At 59.2% G+C, this 23,181-nt stretch overlaps 1 protein-coding gene across 50 annotated transcripts in view; it reads left to right on the top strand.

The window, feature by feature from the left end:
• The first annotated feature begins 1,481 nt into the window (after positions 1 to 1,481).
• Positions 1,482 to 23,181, top strand: part of TNK2 (tyrosine kinase non receptor 2) — a 37,288-nt gene continuing 15,588 nt past the window's right edge. For 18 of the 50 annotated variants that reach the window (XR_012430524.1, XR_012430523.1, XR_012430521.1 and 15 more), the window contains exons 1-9: positions 1,482 to 2,148; positions 10,205 to 10,385; positions 11,982 to 12,052; positions 14,026 to 14,247; positions 15,758 to 15,910; positions 16,723 to 17,000; positions 18,841 to 18,967; positions 19,365 to 19,511; positions 19,610 to 19,704. Coding sequence is in view for 40 of the 50 variants with exons in the window: in XM_045387281.3 (XP_045243216.2) it covers positions 1,570 to 2,148; positions 10,205 to 10,385; positions 11,982 to 12,052; positions 14,026 to 14,247; positions 15,758 to 15,910; positions 16,723 to 17,000; positions 18,841 to 18,967; positions 19,365 to 19,511; positions 19,610 to 19,704 (1,853 nt within the window). In the remaining 10 variants the exon portion in view is untranslated. Of the gene's footprint in view, positions 2,149 to 4,640; positions 4,976 to 10,204; positions 10,386 to 11,981; positions 12,053 to 14,025; positions 14,248 to 15,757; positions 15,911 to 16,722; positions 17,001 to 18,840; positions 18,968 to 19,364; positions 19,512 to 19,609; positions 19,705 to 23,181 lie in introns of those variants that run through there. The other 32 variants (XR_012430526.1, XR_012430528.1, XR_012430525.1 and 29 more) reach the window with 6 other exon arrangements.

Below are 23,181 nucleotides of genomic sequence, written 5' to 3'. Positions count from 1 at the left end.
TGATGTCAGGCCCAGCTGACCTGAAGGTGCGGGGTTGCCTGGTGCAGCTCCCTCTGGGATGAGGTTCCGAGGGCACCCAGCCTGGCCTTGGGCCAGAAGCTTGGGCTCTGCGCACAGAGGGGTGAGTTAAGGCTGACTAAACTTGGTGGGGCTGACATGTGGAAGCGATAATCCTCTGGCCCTGGAGGAGCTGTAAGCCCCCCTCTCCTCTCCAGTGTTCTTTTTTCCTTCAGGGCCTGGAGAAGAGGGAGGTGGAGGTGGGAGAGGGCCAGCTGGGAGGTAGGGTTGGCCTATATTCCTGAGAATACGGTAGATTGTTTTGGAAAAATCCTCTTGGCCGGAAATTGCCTGTCATGTCTGCGCCCTGGTGTGGATTTGTCACTTCGCATGCAGTTGGGGAGGCTGGAGAGGGGAATGGACAGCGGAGCTGGGCTGGGTTCCAGCCTCTTGTTTCCTTTAGCTCTGCAGAGTGGAGATGTAAAGGGACAAGTGAAGAGCAGGGGGGTGTACACGGCCGGGGCGGGGGGGGGGATTCTCGACATCCTAGAAGTAGTTTGGATCCTGTGGATGTCTTACAATAGGATGGTACTAGGACGCAAGAGATGTCAGGGGGAGGTGAGGCAGGGAGAAAGCGGGAAAGGGCAGTGGTTTGGATCAGATCCTTTATCCAGCCAGGGCAAGAAGGGAGGGGCCTGGTATTTTCTGCCTTGCCTTCTACAGCCTCCCGGCTTTAGGGTCTTGCTGCTACTCCCAAGACTAGTGTGTGCCTGTAGCTGCGGCAGGCTGCCGAGGAGCTTCTGTACAGCATAGAATCAGGCGTCCGGGGCCTCGCCGGCAGAGTCATCCACCTACCCTGCTGTGCTCGGGCTGGGGAAGGGACTGTGTGAGGAGACGGGGCCCTGGGGGAGCCTCACCTAGTGCCCTCCCAGGGTCTGGCCCAGCCTTGACGCTGCGTGGGGAGGAGAGGTCGTAGCATCTGTCTGTCCTCTGCCCCAACCCAGGGAGGTGCCCTGAGCTCAGCCCTAAATACCCGGTACTAGCGAGTCAGTGGCTGCTTCAGATGCCACCGGAATGAGAAGTGATGCCTTGGGCCCCAGGGTAGAGGAAGAGCTTCTGCCCTGGGACTTCCTGTGCCGGCGATGGCCTCGCGCCAGGGCTGGGCGCGGCACCCCCGCGTGGGCCCGTGTTGGGGCGGCTTTTCAGCGGGAGTCCGGGCCCTCGTGTCACTGCTCTGAAGTCAGGGAGGCAGCGCGGTCCTCGGCCGGCCCAGTGCACAGCGCTGCGGGAGGGGCGCGTGGCGGGAGGGGCGCGTGGCGGGAGGGGCGCGTGGCGGGAGGGGCGCGTGGCGGGAGGGGCGCGTGGCGGGAGGGGCGCGTGGCGGGAGGGGCGCGTGGCGGGAGGGGCGCGCGCTGGCTCGGCCGCGGGGGGCCGGGGCGGGGCGTGGCCTGCGCGGAGGCGGTGCTGGGAGGCGCGGGGCGGGCGGAGCGCGGGGCCGAGCCGCGGGGCAGGTGGGCGCCGGGGCAGGTGGGCGCCGGGCAGGCTGGGGGCGGGTGGGCTGCAGGCCCCGGCATGTCTAGGGGGAGGGTCTCAGGTGGAGTCGGACGGAGGCCTCTGCTGTGGGCTTCTGAGATGGCCCCTTGTGAATACCGGGGCCTCGTGAATCCCCAAGGCCGCAGTCGGTGGCTCCGGGGCCCTGGAGGCGGCCGAGGGCGGAGTGGAGCCGGTTCCGCGGCCGGGAAGGCAGAGCCCCAGCTCGGTGGGGTCAGCCCGGGGCTGGCACAGCTGGTCCACGCAGAGGGCGGGGGCAGCGCCGCGGAGAGGAGGGACGGAGCTGGGACGGGCTGCGGGGGGAATGGCCGCAGGCCCGCGGCAGGAGGGGCGACCACCCGGTGGCGGATGAGGCGGTGGGGGGCGGGGGCCACAGGCTGGAGCCTCCCCCGGGCTGAGACGCAGCAGCGGCCCTGCGCTCCTTCTGGAGGATGCTCGAAGCCCGGCCCCCCAGGACGCAGGGCAGTGACGCTGCGGGGCCGCTGCGGGGCGGGGGCTGCGGGCACCGCTGCTCTCCCTGACCGCAGCCACCGGGCTTTGGGCTCCATGGGGGAGAGAGCTGCTTACCAGCGCCTGGCTGGGGGCGAGGAGGGACCGCAGGTAATGGGAAGGCCAGAGGGCAGCCGGATACCTGGGCGCAGACCCCTCGGTCTGCTGTGAGCCGGGCCCAGCCTTGCCCTCTGCGGCAGCCTCAGGAGTGGGGGTACCCGCTCCCGGGCCCGGGGACACAGGGCGGAGTGTTTGTGCGGGTGTGGCGGGGGCGACAGTGATGCTGGCATCTGTCTCCGTGTGCATGGGTCCCCTGGGACCCAAAAAGCTGCCCGTTGGGCTTTCTTCTATGCCCCAAGGGAGTCCAGGAAGCACTGCTAGGATTGGGGTTCAGTCCTTTAGGAGAACGGAGTCTGTGTGTCCTGGACATTCCCATTTACCAGCCTTTTGAATATGAATATCAAGCCAGATGTGCTTGTTTGCTTCCGAAAACGCGGTCACTGTATTGATGGACGAGGCAGCTTCCCTTCCCCTTGGAGAGAAGGCACTTCCTCCCGCGGCCGGCGGAGGGCAGCAGCTGGCAGGAGAAAGGGGGACTCGGCAGGAGCGTTGGGGCTTAAGGTCGGGCATTTTCCTGGGCGAGGAGAAAGGGGGCCAGGCCGGGCGCGGTGGCTCACGCCTGTCATCTCAGCACTTTGCGAGGCCGAGGCGGGCAGATCACCTGAGGCCAGGACGCTGAGGTCAGGAGTTCGAGACCAGCCTGGCCAACAAGGCGAAAAAAAAAAAAAATTAACTGGACGTGGTGGCAGGTGCCTGTAATCCCAGCTACTGGGGAGGCTGAGGCAGGTCAATCACTTGAAGCCAGGATGGCGCCACTGCACTCCAGCCTGGGCGACAGAGCAAGACTCTCAAAAAGGGGGGGGGGGACGGTCAAAGTATGACCCCACATACTTTGCTTCTTCCCGCATCTGGATTACTGGTCCAGTTATAGGTCTTGTTCTTACGGGGCATCCAAGGAAGGGAGGGTCAGGCATGGCGTTCTGGTGACTTTGAGACACATATTTCTGGGGACAGCTAGAGTGTTTAGCCATTCTGATCCAGCAGACTCATTTTGAAGTAGAGGGAATAACCCTGCTTAAATTCTTCCCCAGTCCCTGGTCCCCAGTCCCTGGGTCTCCTTCCAGGTGTGTTTGGTGCCAGGGTAGGCTGTAGGCTTCTCTGATGCAAGGGCGTAGTCAGCCAAGGTTTGGGAAAAAGTCAGCTCCAGTGTATCATAGGCCTGACCTTGTCCATCTGACCTCAGCCCCCACTCAGTGCACACCTGCCATCTCCACAAGCTTTGTGGGGTGGATGGCAGGGGGATGAGGAAGAGGGACTGAAGCTGGGGGTGTCCTCCTCCCCGCCTCCTGGAGTTAGACCAGGAAATGGCTGTCCCTTTCGGCATCATTAGGGAGGCCAAGCGCTGGGAGAGGCCCTGGGAAGGGAGCCTGGGATGCTGATCCCCAAAGCCCTGTTCCTCAGCTGCCCACCCCTCCAGCCAGCTGGGGCTCCTTGAGCTGGTGGCCAGCTGGACAGGGACAAGAGAGCAGTGTGCAAGAAACAGGGCTCCCTAGGCATGGCTCAGCAGGGAGGGGGGTTCCTGGGGAGCTGGAGAGGGCTTCCTGCAGCTGTCAGGTGTGTCTGGGGGCTGTGGCGAGGGGGGTGTAAGAGCAGCTGGCACCCTTTGAGGAGGGCCAGGGAGAGCATTTGTCAGTTCTGGAAACACGGGGGCCCCACGGGGGCTTGATGGAGCATCTCTAGGCCCCTTACTCTGAGGCTGTGGTCTGTGTCCGGGGTGTTATACAGGAGACATCCTACAGCTTTGGGGTGGGGGCATCCCATCAGGAGTCTCAGGGCATGTTTGTTTGTTTTGAGGGGGTTCGGGAGCTTGGCCACCTGGTCTGGGTAGGAGGCACCCTGGGTGTTTGGGCAGCAGACAAGGCAACCCTGGGGGAGGGGGTGGGGATCCTCACCCCACCCTACCCTTGCTCTTGGCCGGGCTGCCCCACTCTGGCAGGCTGCCGGCCTCCTATTTCCGTCGGGCACCAGGGTAACAGGGCCACATTAGGGTCTGAGCCAGGAGACGCCCAGCCAAGGCTGGGACTGGGGAGTGGGGGAGGGTCTCTGAAGAGTCATCTGCAGGGCCCAGCAGAGCCTCTGGGGCCCAAGCCTCCCACTCAGGCTGTGCTAGTCCCCACGTCCCCACACAAGCCCGTGTGGGGGTCTACAACCTTGCTTTGTACATGCTGTTTGAGTCACATAGCCCCAACCCCCCCAAAGTCCCAGGAGTTGTCTGCGACTGTGAGGGCTGGGGTAGAAGCCAGAGACAGGAGCCTTGTGTATGGGGAGGCAGGGGGGCCAGCGCGGGTGGCTGGGAGGAAGAGTCCCCCCTATTCCTGCTGCCCTCTTGGCAGTGATTCAGAAAGGTCCTTTTTCAGCCAGTGTCAGAGCTGCTCAGCTGGGGAGGGAGGGAGGGAGGGAGGCAGGAGGGAGGGCAGGCAGGCAGTCGGGTGGGGAAGCCGGGGAGTAGGGCTGGACTGTTACCACTGCCCTGGAGAGAAGACAGAAACAGGACAGAGGATCCCGGCTGCAGCCGGCGTGAGGAGGGCTCCTCCGCTCCCTGCCAGACTGGCCAGCTGTGGAAACCCAGCCGGCTTGCAGCAGAGCACAGGGGCCCAGCCCGTTCTTCCGCATTTCCCACCCCCGGTGTGGGATTTGGGGGGCTCCTGGGCGGAGTGCGAAGCTCATAGCCGAGGCCCCTGCTCACCCGCTTCCTGGGCCGGATCCCCAGTGACTGTTCAGGGGGTCCTGCTCCGTGGAGATGCCGGCAGCACGTCGGTTCCCTGGCCTGGAGCTCTCCTTCCCTCTCCTGGCCAGACTGCGGCGACGGTTGTACACAGTGAGTGGGGTGCGGGGGTTGGACTGCTGGGGACTGTTGGGGCTCCTCAGCACCAGCAATTGACTGAGAGGCAGACAGCAGGACTGGGAGCGGCTGAGGGACCCCGCCAGTGAGGGCTCGACGGGGTCCGGGCCAAGTGGCCTCCCCTGTGGCTGCTGTGTTCATTCTTGTTGGCCTGTGTGTTTGCACGCCAGCCACGGAGTAATGACGGACACAGGTGTGCAGACTCCGCGAGGTGCTGGGGGCCAGGCCTGTGCAGAATTGGAGAGTGTTTGAACTCCAGATGAGCTGCAGCCATGCCCTGTGCTATGCGAAGAACCTTGGGCTGGAGGGGGACTTAGAGGGGAGGCGGACCCCTGCAGAGTCACCCTGGACTGAGACCCTGACTGCTTCCCTCACTGGGATCCCGGAGTTCCCATCCTCCCACACGCATCCCCGGTGCAGAGCAGCGCTGTTCCTGGTCAGGGAGCACGGAGGGGAGTGCACAGCTGAGCAGAGGTGTGTCAGCTGGTGTTTCAGGGAGAGGGAACAGGCCGGGCTGTGCTTTCTGAAGAGCTTCAGGGGAGGGGCCTCTGGGTCTCCTCCAGCCCTGACCACCCAGGGCATGGCTTTGAGCTGTTTTCAGGAGCCTGGAGGAGGGGCCTGGATCCTTGGGAGTTGGTGGTGGGAGGAAGAAGAGGGGGCCTGGAGACTGCCTGCCCTGCGGGAGACTGGGATCCCCCATCCTGAGGCTGAGCCCTGAAGGGGATGGGGTCACTTTGCTCCAGGGACAGGGCAGCAGTGGCTGGGCCGTGGCCGGGTGGAGGGGAGATGCTGCCTAGGCCAGTGCCTCCCAGTGCACCTCTGGACTGGCTTCTGGAAAGCACCGGCACCTGGTTCTCTTAAACCCCACGTCCCTTTTTTGTAAACAGATTATTTTGTTGAGGATAAATTAATTAATACAGCTTAATACTTAGAACTGTTCCTCGTATATAGTAAGTGCGGTTGAAGTGTTAGATATTAATTTAGTTTAGTTTAGTTTGAGATGGAGTTTTGCTCTTGTTGTCCAGGCTGGAGTGCAATGGCACAATCTTGGCTCACCACAGCCCCTGCCTCCCAGGTTCAAGTGATTTTCCTGCCTCGACCTCCCGAGTAGCTGGGATTACAGGCACGCGCCACCACACCTGGCTAGTTTTGTGTTTTTAGTAGAAACCGGGTTTCTCCATGTTGGTCAGGCTGGTTTTGAACTCGGGTGATCCGCCCGCCTCAGCCTCTCTAAGTGGGGATTACAAGTGTGAGCCACCGCGCTCAGCCTAGATGTTACTTTTATTGTTACTTGTCTTAAACAAAATTAATAGAAATATGTAACCTGTTATGTTAACCTGTTAACCTGTGTACAGTGAAACAATACAGTGGGAACGGTAGTATAAAGAGACATAAGAAGAAGCTAATTATAACACTTTATGTATCTTAATACATTAGTAATCTAGACAATGTAATGAGGAGTCAGCTCCTGAGACCTCAGGCAGAAACACTGTGAAGGCAGCATCTGCAAGTGCTGACCGAGAGACGAGTTTTGAAATAATGAGAGAGGGTTGCCTTCACTGACATTTTTGCAAATAGTGGACTTCCGCTATGTTCTGAATAAAGCAAAGTCCGTTTTCCCTTAAGTTTACGCAGTAGTTTCATTCCAGGAAAATTTGTTTTATATTAAACCCGTAAGGCCAGGCGCGGTGGCTCACACCGGTAATCCCACCACTTTGGGAGGCCAAGGCAGGTGGATCACTTGAAGTCAGGAGTTCGAGACCAGCCTGGCCAACATGAAGGAACCCTGTCTCTACTAAAAAGACACAAATTAGCCGGGTGTGGTGGCAGGTGCCTGTAATCCCAGCTTCTCGGGAGGCTGAGGCGAGAGAATTGCCTGAACCCCGGAGGCAGAGTTTGCAGTAAGCCAAGATGGCATCATTGTACTCCAGCCTGAGTGACAGAGTGAGGTCCTGTCTCAAAAAAAAAAAAAAAACTATAAAAGTACTTTCTTGTTTATATATAAAGTGGGATCAGATTCTAGGTTTGCATGATTATAAATACCTTCATGAATTGAGTTGTGTGGGATTTGGGACAGTGCGAGAATGTCCTACGCATTGCAGGCTAGCTCACGTTCCTGTCCCCCAACCACCCCCAAATGTCGTGACAATCAAAAATGCCCCGTAGGGGTCTGCGCAGCCCTCGTGAGAACCATCCAGTAAAGGGTTACGGCTTTAAGTTCGGAAACCACCCGGCCGGCCCAGCTGCCTGGCCCAGTCGCCGTGAAGGAAGCGCCAGGACTTGAACTGAGCGTTTCTCATTCCCCTTTGTTACTCTTTGTACTTCCCTGAGCTGCCTGAGAAAGTCGGAACTGGCACTGTGTTGGCAGGGCCACTGGGAACTGTGGGGGCAGGAGGCTCACGCTGGGCCCGGGCTGTGTGTGCCCGCTTCTCTGAGTGCCACTCACTGTGATGGGAGCTGGGGAGGAGGCCACCCCTGAGTTGGGGAGGGGGATGGCTTGGTCCCCAGCCGGGCAGCTGGCCTTTTTTCTCTTGCCTGTTTGCCTCTTTGGGGATTGAGCATGGGTCAGGGGCTAGCCTGGGCACGCCCTCAGCTCTGAACGGCCTTCCTCAGACAGGAATGGGTTTGCTGTGTGGTGACAGACTTTCCTCAGACAGGGGTGGGTGTGCTGTGCAGTGACAGATCTTCCTCAGACAGGGGTGGGTTTGCTGTGCGGTGACAGACTTTCCTCAGACAGGAATGGGTGTGCTGTGCGGTGACAGACCTTCCTCAGACAGGAATGGGTTTGCTGTGCGGTGACAGACTTTCCTCAGACAGGGGTGGGTGTGCTGTGCGGTGACAGATCTTCCTCAGACAGGAATGGGTTTGCTGTGCGGTGACAGATCTTCCTCAGACAGGGGTGGGTTTGCTGTGCGGTGACAGATCTTCCTCAGACAGCGGTGGGTGTGCTGTGCGGTGACAGACTTTCCTCAGACAGGAATGGGTGTGCTGTGCGGTGACAGACTTTCCTCAGACAGGGGTGGGTGTGCTGTGCGGTGACAGATCTTCCTCAGACAGGGGTGGGTGTGCTGTGCGGTGACAGACCTTCCTCAGACAGGAATGGGTTTGCTGTGCGGTGACAGACCTTCCTCAGACAGGAATGGGTGTGCTGTGCGGTGACAGACCTTCCTCAGACGGGTGGGTGTGCTGTGCGGTGACAGATCTTCCTCAGATAGGAATGGGTTTGCTGTGCGGTGACAGACCTTCCTCAGACAGGGGTGGGTTTGCTGTGCGGTGACAGACCTTCCTCAGACAGGGGTGGGTGTGCTGTGCGGTGACAGATCTTCCTCAGACAGGAATGGGTGTGCTGTGCGGTGACAGATCTTCCTCAGACGGGTGGGTTTGCTGTGCGGTGACAGATCTTCCTCAGATAGGAATGGGTTTGCTGTGCGGTGACAGACCTTCCTCAGACAGGGGTGGGTTTGCTGTGCGGTGACAGACCTTCCTCAGACAGGAATGGGTGTGCTGTGCGGTGACAGATCTTCCTCAGACAGGGGTGGGTGTGCTGTGCGGTGACAGATCTTCCTCAGACAGGAATGGGTGTGCTGTGCGGTGACAGACCTTCCTCAGACAGGGGTGGGTGTGCTGTGCGGTGACAGATCTTCCTCAGACAGGAATGGGTGTGCTGTGCGGTGACAGACCTTCCTCAGACAGGGGTGGGTGTGCTGTGCGGTGACAGATCTTCCTCAGACAGGGGTGGATGTGCTGTGCGGTGACAGACTTTCCTCAGACGGGAATGGGTTTGCTGTGCGGTGACAGATCTTCCTCAGACAGGGGTGGGTGTGCTGTGCGGTGACAGACCTTCCTCAGACAGGGGTGGGTGTGCTGTGCGGTGACAGACTTTCCTCAGACAGGAATGGGTTTGCTGTGCGGTGACAGACTTTCCTCAGACGGGAATGGGTTTGCTGTGCGGTGACAGACCTTCCTCAGACGGGTGGGTGTGCTGTGCGGTGACAGATCTTCCTCAGACGGGTGGGTTTGCTGTGCGGTAGATCGCTTGCTTAGCTTTGAAGTTTCCACCAGCTTCTTTATCTGGGCCCAGGAGAGTGTAGGTCAGAGGTCACTCACCTGCCCATTGGCTGATTGCGGCCTGCAGTGTGCTTTGGCCAGCACGTTGTGTGCGTGTGCGTGCATTTCAGATTTGAACTATTCAGCATTGTTAAAAAGTCAGGAGAAAGACGAGTATTAAGTGAAATCAGGGAACAGAATGGTATGGTTAATGCGTGGATATCTGTGTAGGGACGACAGAGTCTGAAGGGTCCACAGAAGACGTCACTGGCAGCTCCTGGAGAGCTGGTGGCTGTGCAGTTGTGGGGGGAATGAGATTCGTGGCTCTGTGGGCCTTCTGAATATTTTACCATGTGCAGATATTACCTTTTCCAAACAAACTTTAATGGCGAGATTTCACATGTAACTTCAGATTTCTTTTATTTCTTGAAAAAATGAAAAGCTTTGACAACACTGGGTCACAGTCTCTTGTGACAACCATTGGTGGGATCTGAGCTCCCTGTTGACGGGGTGTCCGCAAGCCCGCCCCAGGCCCCACCCCTCCCTCTCGTCTCCTGCTTGCCGTGGCCCTGTGGGCACTTGGGTGGTGGCCCGTGGAGTGGTCTTTGGATTGTTAGGAGAGGCTGGGTGGTCAGGCATTGGGAGGAGCTTAGCTCAGAGCTCGTCTGGCCCTGAGAGTTTTCTCCGTCACATCTGAGGAGCCCATAGGTGGGTCTCAGGGCACCCTGCACCCTGCAGATATTTTTGTCACATGTTAGGGGTAAGAACACCTCGATGTTCCCAGAGAGACCATTGTTCGTTTTTACAAGGTTTTCAAGGGCTTTTGACCCCTGGAGACTTAGAGCGGGTGAGGAATGTGAGCACAGACGGGTTATCTGGGTCGTTCAGCCACGGATCACATATTTCAGGAGCAAGACCCTGACTCCTGACTGCAGGGCCGGGGCTGTACGTCTGCCGCCCTCACTGTGCCCTGTGGCTGGCAGGAATGGGCACGTGGGTCCAGGCGGTTCTCAGTAGCTCCTGTTGGGAGTTAGAAGGTGGCGTGAGCCCTTCCAGGCGGCAGTGTAGTGGGATGAAGGTGAGCCCAGGTCACTCGGGCAGGCCCCCTGTTGTCCCCGCCACGACCCTTGTCCCTGAGCCACTCTTCCCTCCCCACAGAGGCTGGGAGGCGGCAGCATGCAGCCGGAGGAGGGCACAGGCTGGCTGCTGGAGCTGCTGTCCGAGGTGCAGCTGCAACAGTACTTCCTGCGGCTCCGAGATGACCTCAATGTCACCCGCCTGTCCCACTTTGAGTACGTCAAGAATGAGGACCTGGAGAAGATTGGCATGGGCCGGCCTGGTAGGTGGGATGTTGACTTGACTTGTCTTACCCCTGACCGTTTACATCCTCTGTCCTCAGGACCACTGAGTGCATGGGTGGCAGCTGAGAACTCTGTCCCAGAGCCTGAGGCGGCGCGGGCTGAGGACCGTGTCTGTCCCAGAGCCTGAGGCGGCGCGGGCTGAGGACCGTGTCTGTCCTAGGGCCCTGAGGCGGCGCGGGCTGAGGACCGTGTCTGTCCCAGAGCCTGAGGCGGCGCGGGCTGAGGACCGTGTCTGTCCCAGGGCCTGAGGTGGAGCAGGCTGAGGACCGTGTCTGTCCCAGAGCCTGAGGCGGCGCGGGCTGAGGACCGTGTCTGTCCCAGGGCCTGAGGTGGAGCAGGCTGAGGACTGTGTCTGTCCCAGAGCCTGAGGTGAAGCGGGCTGAGGACTCTGCCTGTCCCAGGGCCTGAGGTGAAGCGGGCTGAGGACCGTGTCTGTCCCAGGGCCCTGAGGCGGCGCAGGAGGGACCTCAGTAGGTGCTGATGTGTGATGAGAACAGTTGGCAGTTGTAAAGGTGAATTGGAGTTTGAGGAGAGTGAGGCCTTCCCGAAAGCCAGCTACACAGGAGTCACTCCATGCCCCGTTCTCTTTGTTCTTACATAGAGAGTATGTCCTTGATCGCCTCTCCTTCATAAGCATCAAATTGAGTCTGTTCTCATCATTCTGAATGAGGGGTGGTCGGGGGGGATCCACGTCCAGAGATCTGTAGGGAGAACGCTAACTCTCAGATGGTTTGCTGATTCCCACTAGCGTGCTCTTTGTCTCACACGCACATGCATACACGCACGTGCACATACACGCGCACACACATGCGCACACACTTACATGCACGCACACGCACACATGCACACGCACACACGCAGATGCACGCACACACATGCACACATGCGCACGTGCGCACACGGACACATAGATGCACGCACATGGGTGCACACGCACATATATGCATGCACACTCGCGCACATGCACAAGGATGCACACACGCACGCACACATGCACGCACACACACGCACATGCACAGACGCACACACGCGCACAAACAGGTTTGCTCTGATTTGAGCTCAACCCTTATCTTCGTATTTTTCCTAAAAGTGGGGATTGTGGCATCTAAAAGTCGTGATGTTCTTCGTAGAACGTTAGAAACGTATGAGGGCATTCAAGTTAAACTAGCTTAATAGGTAGTCACGTGCTGAGTTGGACACTGACTTATGCTACTTTTGGCCTGGATAGTTGGTGTCTGATGCCAGTAGCATAACAAAATTTTATGGAGGGAAAAAAACCTCAACATTGAGAAAATTCTGTTCATTACCTTGATTTTTTCCTGAGAACTGGGAGAAGCCCACCACTTCAAGTTTTTGGTTAAACACCTTCACCCAGTTTGAGAGCCAGTGCCGGGAAGTGGAGTGCAGAGGCCGTCTGGTCAGTTGAAGCTCCCGGTTAGTTGGGGTTGATTTCATTGGTATCATTGTGCTGAGTGGTGTCCAGTGGCAGACTCACCCGCGAGGGGACCATAGGCAGCAGCCTCTCTCGGGTCTGAGCTGCCTTCACAGCGCTGGGTTCCCCACCCTCCCTGCAGGCCAGCGGCGGCTGTGGGAGGCTGTGAAGAGGAGGAAGGCCTTGTGCAAACGCAAGTCGTGGATGAGTAAGGTGGGTGAGGAGGTGGGAGGGTGGCAGCTTCGAATGCCCCCTACCGCTTCCAGTCCTGGGAACCTTCCCCAACTCCCCAGCAGGTCGAATCTCGCCATTCCGCCGGCACTTTGTACAGAACCCCTGCATCCAGGGTCTTATCGGGCAGGGCACTTGTAGAGCTGCCGGGCTAAGTGTCTGTCTCCGCCAGATATGGACACGCAGGCAGCCTGTGTGTGGTGAGGCCTTCACAGCCCCTCTCAGTGCCTGGAACAGGAGCTCACTGACAAGTGTGTGCCTTAACTTAGCCCTGCTGTGTCTGGGCGTTGGGGCCAGTGTCCAGCGTGGGGTGGTGGGCCTGTCTGGACCCAGAACATCTTCACTTGGCTTCCCTCCTCCCCGACCCTCTGTAATCTCTGTATTTCTCTGGTCATCTGTCCCTGCTGACAGCTTCCTTCCCCACAGCCTGTCCCCACCTCTCCCCACACCTTGTCCTAATTTGGGTCTGTGGTGTAGTGAGTCCCTGGTCTGACTCAGTGGAACTCTGCTCATTGTCTGGAAGACAATGAGAGAGGAAGTGAGCCAGCCGTGGCCTTTCCTCCCCACTTCTGGCCTCAGGGCTGGGGTGGGGGGTGGGCAGGGCCCAACAGCTGGAGTGGGATTGGGCAGCAGAGATTTTCCTGGCTGCAATCCGGCAAAGGGCCTGTCTCTTGGGACCCTGTGGCTTTTTCTGGGAACACTGTCCTGGTCCTTTGCCCGGGTTTTAGGGAAGGATGAGTAGTGTCGGGCTGGTGGAGGCCGGAGAAGAGAGCAGCGTGGTTTGCCGAGATTTAGGGGTGCTGAGATTTAGGGGTGCTGAGATTTAGGGGTCTTGGATCTGCCACTGGCTCTTGATAGGTCCCTGGGCAGTCAGTGGCCTCCCGATTGTCTTTCGTCATGTCTTCAGTGAAATGATGCCGGGCCCACTGCCCAGCTCATCTCCCAGGGCTGTGGGAGGCACCAGAGATAATGACTGTAAAGGGTCTTGTAACCTGAACATTGCTTGCAAACATAAGGAATTCTAGTTACTGTGAGGAAGCACAGAGGCCAGAAGAGGCCCTCAGATCTGAGGCACCCTAGCCCGAACGGATAAGGCTCCACCAGCTTTGGGGACGTGAGACCCAAACTGGCAAGAATCTGCAGCCTGGCGCCTAGGGTGCCTCGGTGGAGGCTGCCAAGTCAGACTGATGTGGTCAGCTTTGACCCTCATGGCCTCCTTTCTTCTGTCTCTTGACCTTTGGCCCCCTCCCTGTCCAGTCTGGCCTCAGAGTCTCCTCCACTCTTCCTTCTGTCTCAGCCCTCAGCTCTAGTCGCCCCTCCAGAAACCCAGCTGTCTTCCCAGGCCCTTCCCCAGTAAGGACTGGCTTCATCTGAACCACACACACACTCACGGTTCAACCTCAGACTAAAATTATCCTCTCCCCTGGGCAGGATGAAGGGCAGCCGACTCCCTAGTGAGGGTGGAGACAGACAGCACCAAATGGTCAGGCCAGAGAAGGGGCCAGGGCTAAAAATGGACAAGGAGGTGTTTGCGGAGGCCCCTGTGGCTCCTGCACATCTACATGAGTTAGGGCTGGAGTCTGCCGGGCGGCGGGTGCAGGAGGGGAGGGTGGGGCAGGACTGGGAGGAGACTCAGACCTTGGGTGGGCAGTGCTGGGAGGGCTTTGGACTCTCCCTGTCCGCACAGCTGGGTGTGGGGCCACTGCAGCCACAGGCTGATGCCTGTTGGTCTTTTTCTGGCACCTACCTTGAGGCCAGCGTCAGGCTTTGAGTTCTGTATTTGGGGTGTGCCTGGACGGAGTGCAGCCCTCCAGCCAGGCTGCCCCACTGGCAGTTTGGCAAAGCCAGGACTTATCTGGAAGCCGAGCCAGGGATCACCAGGTGGACCCAGCAGGGTGGGACTGAGTGATCCTGGGGTGTTGGATTCCATCTGGCCCCCGGCTGCCCTCAAACAGGTGTTCAGTGGAAAGCGACTGGAGGCTGAGTTCCCCCCTCATCACTCTCAGAGCACCTTCCGGAAGACCTCGCCCGCCCCTGGGGGCCCAGCAGGGGAGGGGCCCCTGCAGAGCCTCACCTGCCTCATTGGGGAGAAGGACCTGCGCCTCCTGGAGAAGCTGGGCGATGGCTCCTTTGGCGTGGTGCGCAGGGGCGAGTGGGACGCGCCCTCAGGGAAGACGGTGAGCTCTGTGTCCTGCCGGCGCGGCAGAGGCGTGGGACCCAAGGCTGGCAGTGGCTCTTCGGCCCCCAACTGGGATGTGAATGGGACTGGGGACGCATCACAACAGGATTTTTGGGTTTTTATTTATTTTTTTGAGACGGAGTCTTACTCTGTTGCCCAGGCTGGAGTGTAATGGGCACGATCTCGGCTCCCTGCACCCTCTGCCTTTCGGGTTCAAGCGATCCTCCTGCCTCAGCCTCCTGAGTAGCTGGGATTACAGGTGTGCGCCACCACGCCCGGCTAGTTTTTGTCTTTTTAGTAGAGATAGGGTTTCACCATGTTGGCCAGGATGATCTTGAACTTCTGACCTCAGGTGATCTGCCCACCTTATTAGCCTCCCGAAGTGCTAGGATTACAGGTGTGAGCCACCACGCCCAGCCCATGCTCAGGTTTAACTAAGCACACTTATTATTTCAACTATAAAAATAATTTACTTATTATAAAAGTTTGGAAACTATTTGAAAAACAAGAAAAAAAAATCGCCTGTAATCCCATCACTAAGAGGAAGCAGAGTTGGCATTTCTGCCTCTTCCTCCTACTTTAGGTATTTTGTCGGATTTAGTTAAGATACAAATTCTGGATACAGCTTTTAAAATCTTGTTCTTCCTGGCATTGCATTTAACATTTTCCCCTCAGGATAACATGTGTGCACCACAGCATACAGTTCTGGTGTGACTGTTTCCTATGCAGAAGCCATGTTCTTACTGCCCAGGTCACGTCCGGTGCATTCCCGGCACCTCAGAGGGCTCCGCATGCCCTGTCCACTCAGTGCACCTGCGCCTTTCTCGAGGTGAGGCCGCTGTCAGTCAGTGCGCCTGCGCCCTTCTCCCGGGGAAGCCGCTGTCACTCAGCCCTTCTCCCGGGGAAGCCGCTGTGCTGACCTCTAGCTCCACGTTTGTTTTTGGCATTACATTTAAAGCATTTTCCTTCTACAGCAAAAGAACTTTTAATATTCCATTTTATGACCAGCCTGAGCAACATGGAGAAACCCTGTCTCTACTAAAAATACAAAATTAGCCAGGCATGGTGGTGCCTGCCTGTAATCCCAGCTACTCAGGAGGCTGAGGCAGGAGAATCACTTGAACTCGGGAGGTGGAGGTTGCAGTGAGCTGAGATCATGTCACTGCACTCCAGCCTGCATCTCAAAAAAAAAATAATCCATTTTATAACATTTGAATATTCTCTCATCATACTGGTTATCTCTTACTTTTTGGTTGGTATTTAAGCCCAGCATTCCCCCTGGAAGGGGAGGCATGGCCAACGATGGCTCCTGAGGGCCAGCCCTCTGCCCTTCTGCAGCCAGGCCTCCTGTAGAGCATGTAAGCCCAGGCACTGGTGGCGTGCTTACCCACCCAGATGAGCGGCTCGGAGGCGGGGATCGTTGAGCCGAGTTGGAGGGCGGAGCAGGTTGGCTCCGTGTGTCCGGGACCTGGCAGGTCCTGAGTCCTTGCACATCCCGCTGTGGACAGGTGAGTGTGGCTGTGAAGTGCCTGAAGCCCGACGTCCTGAGCCAGCCAGAAGCCATGGATGACTTCATCCGGGAGGTCAACGCCATGCACTCGCTCGACCACCGAAACCTCATCCGCCTCTACGGGGTGGTGCTCACGCCGCCCATGAAGATGGTGAGTGCTGTGGGCAGGAGCGGGTGGCAGGGAGAGGGCTGTGGTCCTAGACGTGTGGTGCAGTTACTCTCTCTGTCCTGAGGTCAGAGGCGCCCTAGATCCTACTTTGGTCCCCCCACCTGATGGAGTAAAGGGGTTCACAAGGGCCCAGCCTGGTCCGGGCTGTGTCTGCTGCGGTCGGGTCTGGGTCTGCCTCTGGATTTGCTGGTGCTCAGTGTCAGAGAGTTACTCCCATGGGAGGGGCTGGCCATTGAGTTTAATTTGGGGAAATTATGTTTTATTATTTATTTATTTTGAGACAGAGTCTCGCTTTGTCGCCCAGGCTGGAGTGCACTGGCACGATCTCGGCTCACTGCAGCCTCCGCCTCCTGGGTTCAAGCGATTTTCCTGCCTCAGCCTCCCGAGTAGCTGGGAGTACAGCTGTGCTCTACTACGCCTGGCTAATTTTTGTATTTTTAGTAGAGAAGGGTGTTTCACCATGTTGGCCAGGCTGGTCTCAAACTCCTGACCTCAAATGATCCACCCGCCTCAGCCTCCCAAAGTGCTGGGATTATAGGCGTGAGCCACCAGGCCTGGCCAAGTTTTGGAATTTCTAGCCATTGCCTCTTTGAGCTCCTTCTCTCTGGGTATCAGTTTCCTACATTGTCTCGAGGGAGAGGCCTGAGAAACTGCAGGACTCCTAGAGGTCCCCAGACAGCAGGCCAGGAAGGAGTGTGCAGCCTGGTTCCGGAAGGGGGCTGGGGGCCCAGCGTGGCTGCTGAGAAGGGGCAGGGTCCTCCAGCTCATTCCTCCTGCCTCCTCCGTGACCTCAGGTGACAGAGCTGGCACCTCTGGGATCGTTGTTGGACCGGCTACGTAAGCACCAGGGCCACTTCCTCCTGGGGACTCTGAGTCGCTACGCTGTGCAGGTGGCTGAGGGCATGGGCTACCTGGAGTCCAAGCGCTTTATTCACCGTGACCTGGCTGCCCGCAATCTACTGTTGGCTACTCGCGACCTGGTCAAGATCGGGGACTTTGGGCTGATGCGAGCACTACCTCAGAATGACGACCATTACGTCATGCAGGAACATCGCAAGGTGCCCTTCGCCTGGTGAGGGGCAGGTGCTGCCAGCTCACAGAGTCCCTGCAGACCCCGGCCTCAAAGTTCTGGGGCTTTCTTGACCCACCACAGCCCCTGGTTTTGCTTGGGCCTGTCCTTGTCTGTTCTAAGCCTGGGGTGCCCTCCTTTGCACCCATTCACTCACCATCCATCTAGGAATTCTTGAGGGCCTGCATGCCAGGATCTGAGTGCTGGAAAGCACAGGGATAGATGCTGTGGGGCTCTCCAGGGGGCATTGCCGGGTGGGATGTTACAGGGATAGATGCTGTGGGGCTCTCCAAGGGGCATTGCTGGGTGGGGTGTTACAGGGATAGATGCCGTGGCCTCACTAAGGGGCATTGCCGGGTGGGATGTTACAGGGATAGATGCTGTGGGGCTCTCCAGGGGGCATTGCTGGGTGGGGTGTTACAGGGATAGATGCTGTGTCCTCACCAAGGGGCATTGCTGGGTGGGGTGTTACAGGGATAGATGCTGTGGGGCTCTCCAAGGGGCATTGCTGGGTGGGGTGTTACAGAGATAGATGCCGTGGCCTCACCAAGGGGCATTGCTGGGTGGGGTGTTACAGGGATAGATGCTGTGTCCTCACCAGGGGGCATTGCTGGGTGGGGTGTTAACAGGGATAAATGCCGTGGCCTCACCCAAGGGGCATTGCTCGGTAGGGTGTTCAAAGGCTTCCTGAAATGTCAGGGGAAGTTTGCCAGGGAAAGACTCGTTGGTAAGCATGTTGTAGGTGGAGCTAGCGGTAGACAGGCCCAGGCCACAGCAGGCCCTGTAGATGGGCCAGGGCTGCTCACCTGTGCACTGGGGGTGGTACTTGCCCTGGCCCCTCTGTGGGCTTATCCTCTGCTGAGACCATTGTGGTCCTCTGGTGCGAGAAGCACCCAAAGGACTGTGATCTGCCTGCTTTGAGGCGGGAAGGGTTATTCCAGTTCTGCTTGCCGAGCGGTGACTGTGGGCACCCCTTATGATCCAGAGCGCATGGCCATCTTAAGGAGCAGCTGGCTTTACCCCTAGGGTGAGCATAGGTCTTAGATTATGCCTGTCGTCCTGCAGTAATTTATAGCAGCCTCTTTTGTATTCAGGCATCCTGGTTTGCGTGGTAATGTATTAATACAGTTGCCTTTAAACAACACGATGAAGGGGGCGGGTTATTGTTCTCTTTTCACCGATGAGGATAATGAGCCTTAGAGATCTCGAGAGACTTTCCTGGCCCCATCCCCTTTGAGGGGCAGGGCTCGCTCTGGTTCCCTGTCTAGGTGCCACCCTCCTCTCTGCACCTCAGCCCACGCCGGGATGTCCGTGTCTAACCTCACCACAGTGGCGCTTCCCCCTCACCCGGGGGGTGCCCAGAACGAATGTATTTGGGTGAAGCCAGTATGACTGTTTCTACCCATTTTGGTTCTTCCCCAGGCCCTATCTGAATTTCCCACCCACTCCTTCCTGCCGAAGGACCCAAATCCCAGGATCCCGCCCCAAATCTGGGAATTGTCATCCTCCCACCACAGTCCGAAAACAGCCAGTGATCTTCTCTGCCTGCCCCGTCCTAGAGCCTCTGACCTCCTTCATTTCCCTGCTTCTCTGGCTGGGAAACTTCCCCTCCTCTTCCCACGCCAGGCTGCAGTGAGGAAGACACCTGGGCTTAGAGGATTTTCCCCAAGTCTGTGCACCATGTAGTCAAGGAGTCCTGCCCCTTCACACAGCGCCCCCAAGACCCACTGTTGAACGTGGCACGGGGTCACAACAAGTGTTCGCTGAATGAGTGTTTTAAGTCCCCGGGACGGATGCAAGTAGGGTGTTTGAGAGGGTTCTCTTTGACCCCTGCCTCTGCCAGGTGTGCCCCCGAGAGCCTGAAGACACGCACCTTCTCCCATGCCAGCGACACCTGGATGTTTGGGGTGACGCTGTGGGAAATGTTCACCTATGGCCAGGAGCCCTGGATCGGCCTCAATGGCAGTCAGGTGAGGCTGGGAGATGGGCCCCTATAGGGCTGGTGGGGTGAGTTCCATTCCCAGCTTGCAGCCTGGCCCTGCTGGAACTGCCTCTCACCCACGGACTCCCTCCTCCACGCCCCGTATCTGTATGGCCTCAGGGAGAGCCCAGCAAAGAGACGGGGAGGGAAAAGCTGGGGCCTGCCCTCCTCTTCTAGCCCTTGCCACATCCACTCGCTCCGAGGCCCCAGACCTGGGAAGAAGGGTCTAGGGCTCTGGAGAGGGCCCCTCCCGGGCAGGCAGATCCCTTCTGTGGAGGCCAGGCACGGCAGCAGCTGCTGCAGCTGTGGATAGGCCGGAGGGAAGGCGGGAAGTGAAGGGCTGGGTGCTCTGTCTGTCTTCAAACGCTGCACCTTCTCACCTTCAGATCCTGCATAAGATCGACAAGGAGGGGGAGCGGCTGCCCCGGCCTGAGGACTGTCCCCAGGACATCTACAACGTCATGGTCCAGTGCTGGGCTCACAAGCCGGAGGACAGACCTACATTTGTGGCCCTGCGGGACTTCCTGCTGGAGGTGAGGGACAGGTCAGCCCAGGAGAGCTGGGGTGTCCAAGCGGAGGGGCTACCCAGGCGTCAGTCCCAGAGCTGGCAGTGACCTTTCTCTTCCCCCAGGCCCAGCCCACGGACATGCGGGCCCTTCAGGACTTTGAGGAGCCAGACAAACTGCACATCCAGATGAATGACGTCATCACCGTCATCGAGGGAAGGTAGGGAGTGCAGGGCTGGGCCCGCCCTGGGATCGCTTGAAGGGCACAGGTCAGAGGGGCCTGTGGACAGATCTCTTTGGCCTCCAAGATTCCCTTGGCCACACACAGGCTGGTGGTTGGGCCTGAACCCTGCAGTGTGAGGGGAGGACAGGCCTGCCTCCGTCTCCCTAGTGCCTTTCCCTGCGCAGCTTCTCTCCACCACCCTTTCCCACTGGGCTCCAGCCCTGGCTCTGTGGTTGGGCCAGGCTGCCTTTATGGAGGGGTAGGGAGTGGCCTGGCCTGGCCTGGGTCGCAGCAGAGCTCTGGACTCCCGTGCTTCCTCCTCTGCTCCTCCCTGGCACAGGGCCTCAGCCTTCCGCCTGGGTGCCTTTCAGTAGCTGAAGCAGCCCAGCCTGCCCTCTTGCCAGCTTTCCATCCTTCCTGCTGAGCCCACTACGCGCTCCCAGGCCTGCCTCCAGCCTCTGGGCCTCTCTTCCCATCTCCCCTTGGGGAGACCCTCTCTACCTAACCCTCCTGCCACAGCCTCTGCAGAGCCCCTGTCTTCCACCCGAGCCCCGCAGTTCTAGCGCCTGCCCTGAGGCCCCACCCACTGCTGACCCTGCCTTCTGCTAGCTGATCCCCAGGGCGTCTGAGGAACTGGTGGGGGCAGGGCAGGCGTGAGGTGCCTTTGAGGCAGGGGAGTATTGAGGACCAGGAAGAGGCGTGAAGTGGAGGAAATTCCCTGTGCTCTCAGCTCCTGTGACTCAGGCCAGGCAAGGAGGGGGTGGGGCTGCTTCCCAGGAAGCCTCTTCCACCTACACTACGGGTTTTAGGGGTCTGCAGCCTTCGGCGCAATCCCGTGCCTCTTGGGGGCACAGGGAGGAGACCTGGGGGGCTGCGTGGAGTGTGACCTGCACCACTGTGGCCCCGACACCCCGAGCCTTCCCAGGCCTGGCTCCCTCACCTTTGGGCCCAGGGTCCGGGAACAGGAATGACATACTGAGACTGCAGGGCCTGTGGTTGGGGGTGTTATTCTGGGGAAGAAAGCAGAAGGTTCTAGAAAGAGAGGCTTGGCGACAGGAGGCACACAGTCTGCGGGTTTGGAGCGGAGAGGTCAGGGATGGGATTGCAAGCGTGGCGCTCCGGGGAGCATTCTGGAAATAGGAAGATTAAGTGTGGGGGTCCCCTGGAGGTACCTGGCAGGGCCTCCAGCCCAAAGTTCAGCCCCACGTCCATGTCTGCCTCCACGAGCCGGAGAACCGTTGGCCTGGCCCCTCTTGTGCTGCCGCCGGAGCCCCAGATCTTTACCGCCCGCTTCCCTTGCTCAGCAGGAGCCTGTGTGCCTGCCAGTGTCCCCAGGGGTGACTCGGAGTGGCCTGTGTTTGGGGCGTGTGTCTCTGGAGCTGGTGCTTTAGGTCACCGACGGGGCAAGGCGGGCAGAGGGAGGGGCCGGGAGCGGCTGCTCCCGGGAGGATTGTGGGTGCGCCCTGCCCTGCCCTGCCCTTCCGTCGAAGGCTCCTGTTAGCCCCAGCCGCTGGTTCCCTGTGGCTGCTGCTGGGGGCTGCTTCCCCAGGGCCACCAGCCCTGGCTTGGACCACAGCACCTGCCCTCCGTGCCTGAAGCTGCTCAGGAGGTGGGAGGTGAGGGGCAGGAGGCCACAGCAGCTGGTGAGGCTTGGGAGCGGGCCTGGGTGTCAGTGGTGGCAGAGCTTGACTCTGCCCCTTGTTTTCTCAGTCCCGGAATATCTCCGTGTTTGTGTGACTGCCTCCGTCTCCATGTCTCCGGGCAGATGCTCTGTCTGTCTTTGGGCCTGGCTTTGCACATGTGGGTCTCTGTGTTTGGGCCTCCCTCCTAGCCTGGCCTTCTCTTCGCAGTGACTTCCCGCTTGCTGTGTCCAGCGTTTGTTTCCTGGTGTGGAGTCGGGGAGGCCACCTGCCCCAGCTCTGAATCTAGGTTCAGTCCTTCTCAGGGTACTAGGCTGTGGGCAGCGGGAAGACACCTAGGTGTTTCGTGCTCTGTCTAGATTTGGAGACACAGTTGATGACTGGTCTTTCCTGGGGGCTCATTTGGAGGAAGGGATGGCTGGCAGCACTTCTGTTCCGCATACAGAGCGGGTGTTGGGATCCGTTGCGGGTCGTTGGCCTGGTCTGGCCCTGGAGCCTCGGCTTCCTGTTGGGGTGGGAGCCCGGCATCCTGGTTATCCCTCCAGGCCTGGGCGCCTGGGACCCCCAGAGAGAAGAGCGGGCGGGCGTTGTGAACAGAATGTCCGGCATTGGTTGAGCCATTTCTGGACTACCTCTGGCCAGGACGGGAACACGGTGCTGAGATTTCCAGAGCTGGGGTAGCCTCAGGCAGTTCTCAGCGCCCGGCCTCTGTTTTCCATCTTGTCAACCCCAGAGACGCTGACCAGAGGCCCAGGGGCAGCAGGAGGTAGAAGGTTCACGCTGGAGGTGTTGGGCCCTTTGCCTGCTTCCCCGGGAAGTCCGCACCTGCCCCTGCTTCAGTCACGCCTGGTGGCAGCCCTGGCCCTCCCATGGCCGCAGGGACTCTGGCCTGTTGGTGGCCGGAGAGAGAGGGCACGGACAGGGTGGGCCTGGAGGGAAGGGCTGGCCTCAGTCCCCTCTGGGCTGCTGGTGCCTCGGCCACAGTGAGCCTCACACGGATGTGTGTGGGCTGTGAGAAGCGACACTGGTCCTCTTGGGGGAGAAGCTGCCTGGGAATGTGCTTGGGTGTGACCCTGAGGGGTGTTTCTTGCACACATTCTCTGCCTCTTACTCTCCTTCCCCCAGGAGCAAGCATGTTTTCTGGAGTGGCCAGGACTCCCAGCAGCTGTGGGGGCTCTCGGCTCGGCCACGCCTGTGCTAAGGGAGGTGGGCTTGGTGTCTCCTTTCCCTGGCACAAGTGGGTCCCAGAGGAGGCTTGTGTGCCAGGAGCTGGGCAGTGCTGGTGGAAGGGAAAGGCCAGAGGGAGTGGCCTCCTGCCTTGGGCACCAGTCTTGCTCTGAGCGAGGTCTCCGCCTCAGCTGCATTCTCACCTGGTTAAGGAGCGCCCCTGAAGAGGTGGAGACCAGAGTCCAGCAGTCCAGCGTCTGGCCCGGGGCCGCCACCAGGGAGCCCGTGGGTGTAGCAGGAGAGCCGCAGCCGGGCTGGTGCCGGGGTTCCTCCCCTGCGGGCCGCCGCGGGAGGCTGTGTGTGCCTGTGCTGGGGAGCCGTGGCTCTGCTCCTTCGAGTAGCCCAATTTTTCGGATGGGACTTGTCCCTTCCCGGGTGTTGTCCTCTCTCCTTCCTTCCCACCCTGCAGGCAGGGTGGGAATCACAGGGTGGCTGTGTGTGGTGGGGCCGGGCCAGTGGCCCTGTGTATGGGAGGCTGGGCAGGGGGAGCCTCCTGCCTCCCTGCGCCCCCCGCCCTCCCTGCACCTCCCTGCACCTCCCCGCGCCTCCCCACGCCTCCCGACGCCTCCCCACGCACCCCCAGGCCCCCAACCTCCCTGCGCCCCCC

The sequence above is a fragment of the Macaca fascicularis genome, chromosome 2, assembly GCF_037993035.2.
Source record: "Macaca fascicularis isolate 582-1 chromosome 2, T2T-MFA8v1.1".
Lineage (NCBI taxonomy): Eukaryota > Metazoa > Chordata > Mammalia > Primates > Cercopithecidae > Macaca > Macaca fascicularis.
The sequence above is the reverse complement of the archived record's forward strand: the minus strand, read 5'-3'. Positions and strand labels throughout refer to the sequence as shown.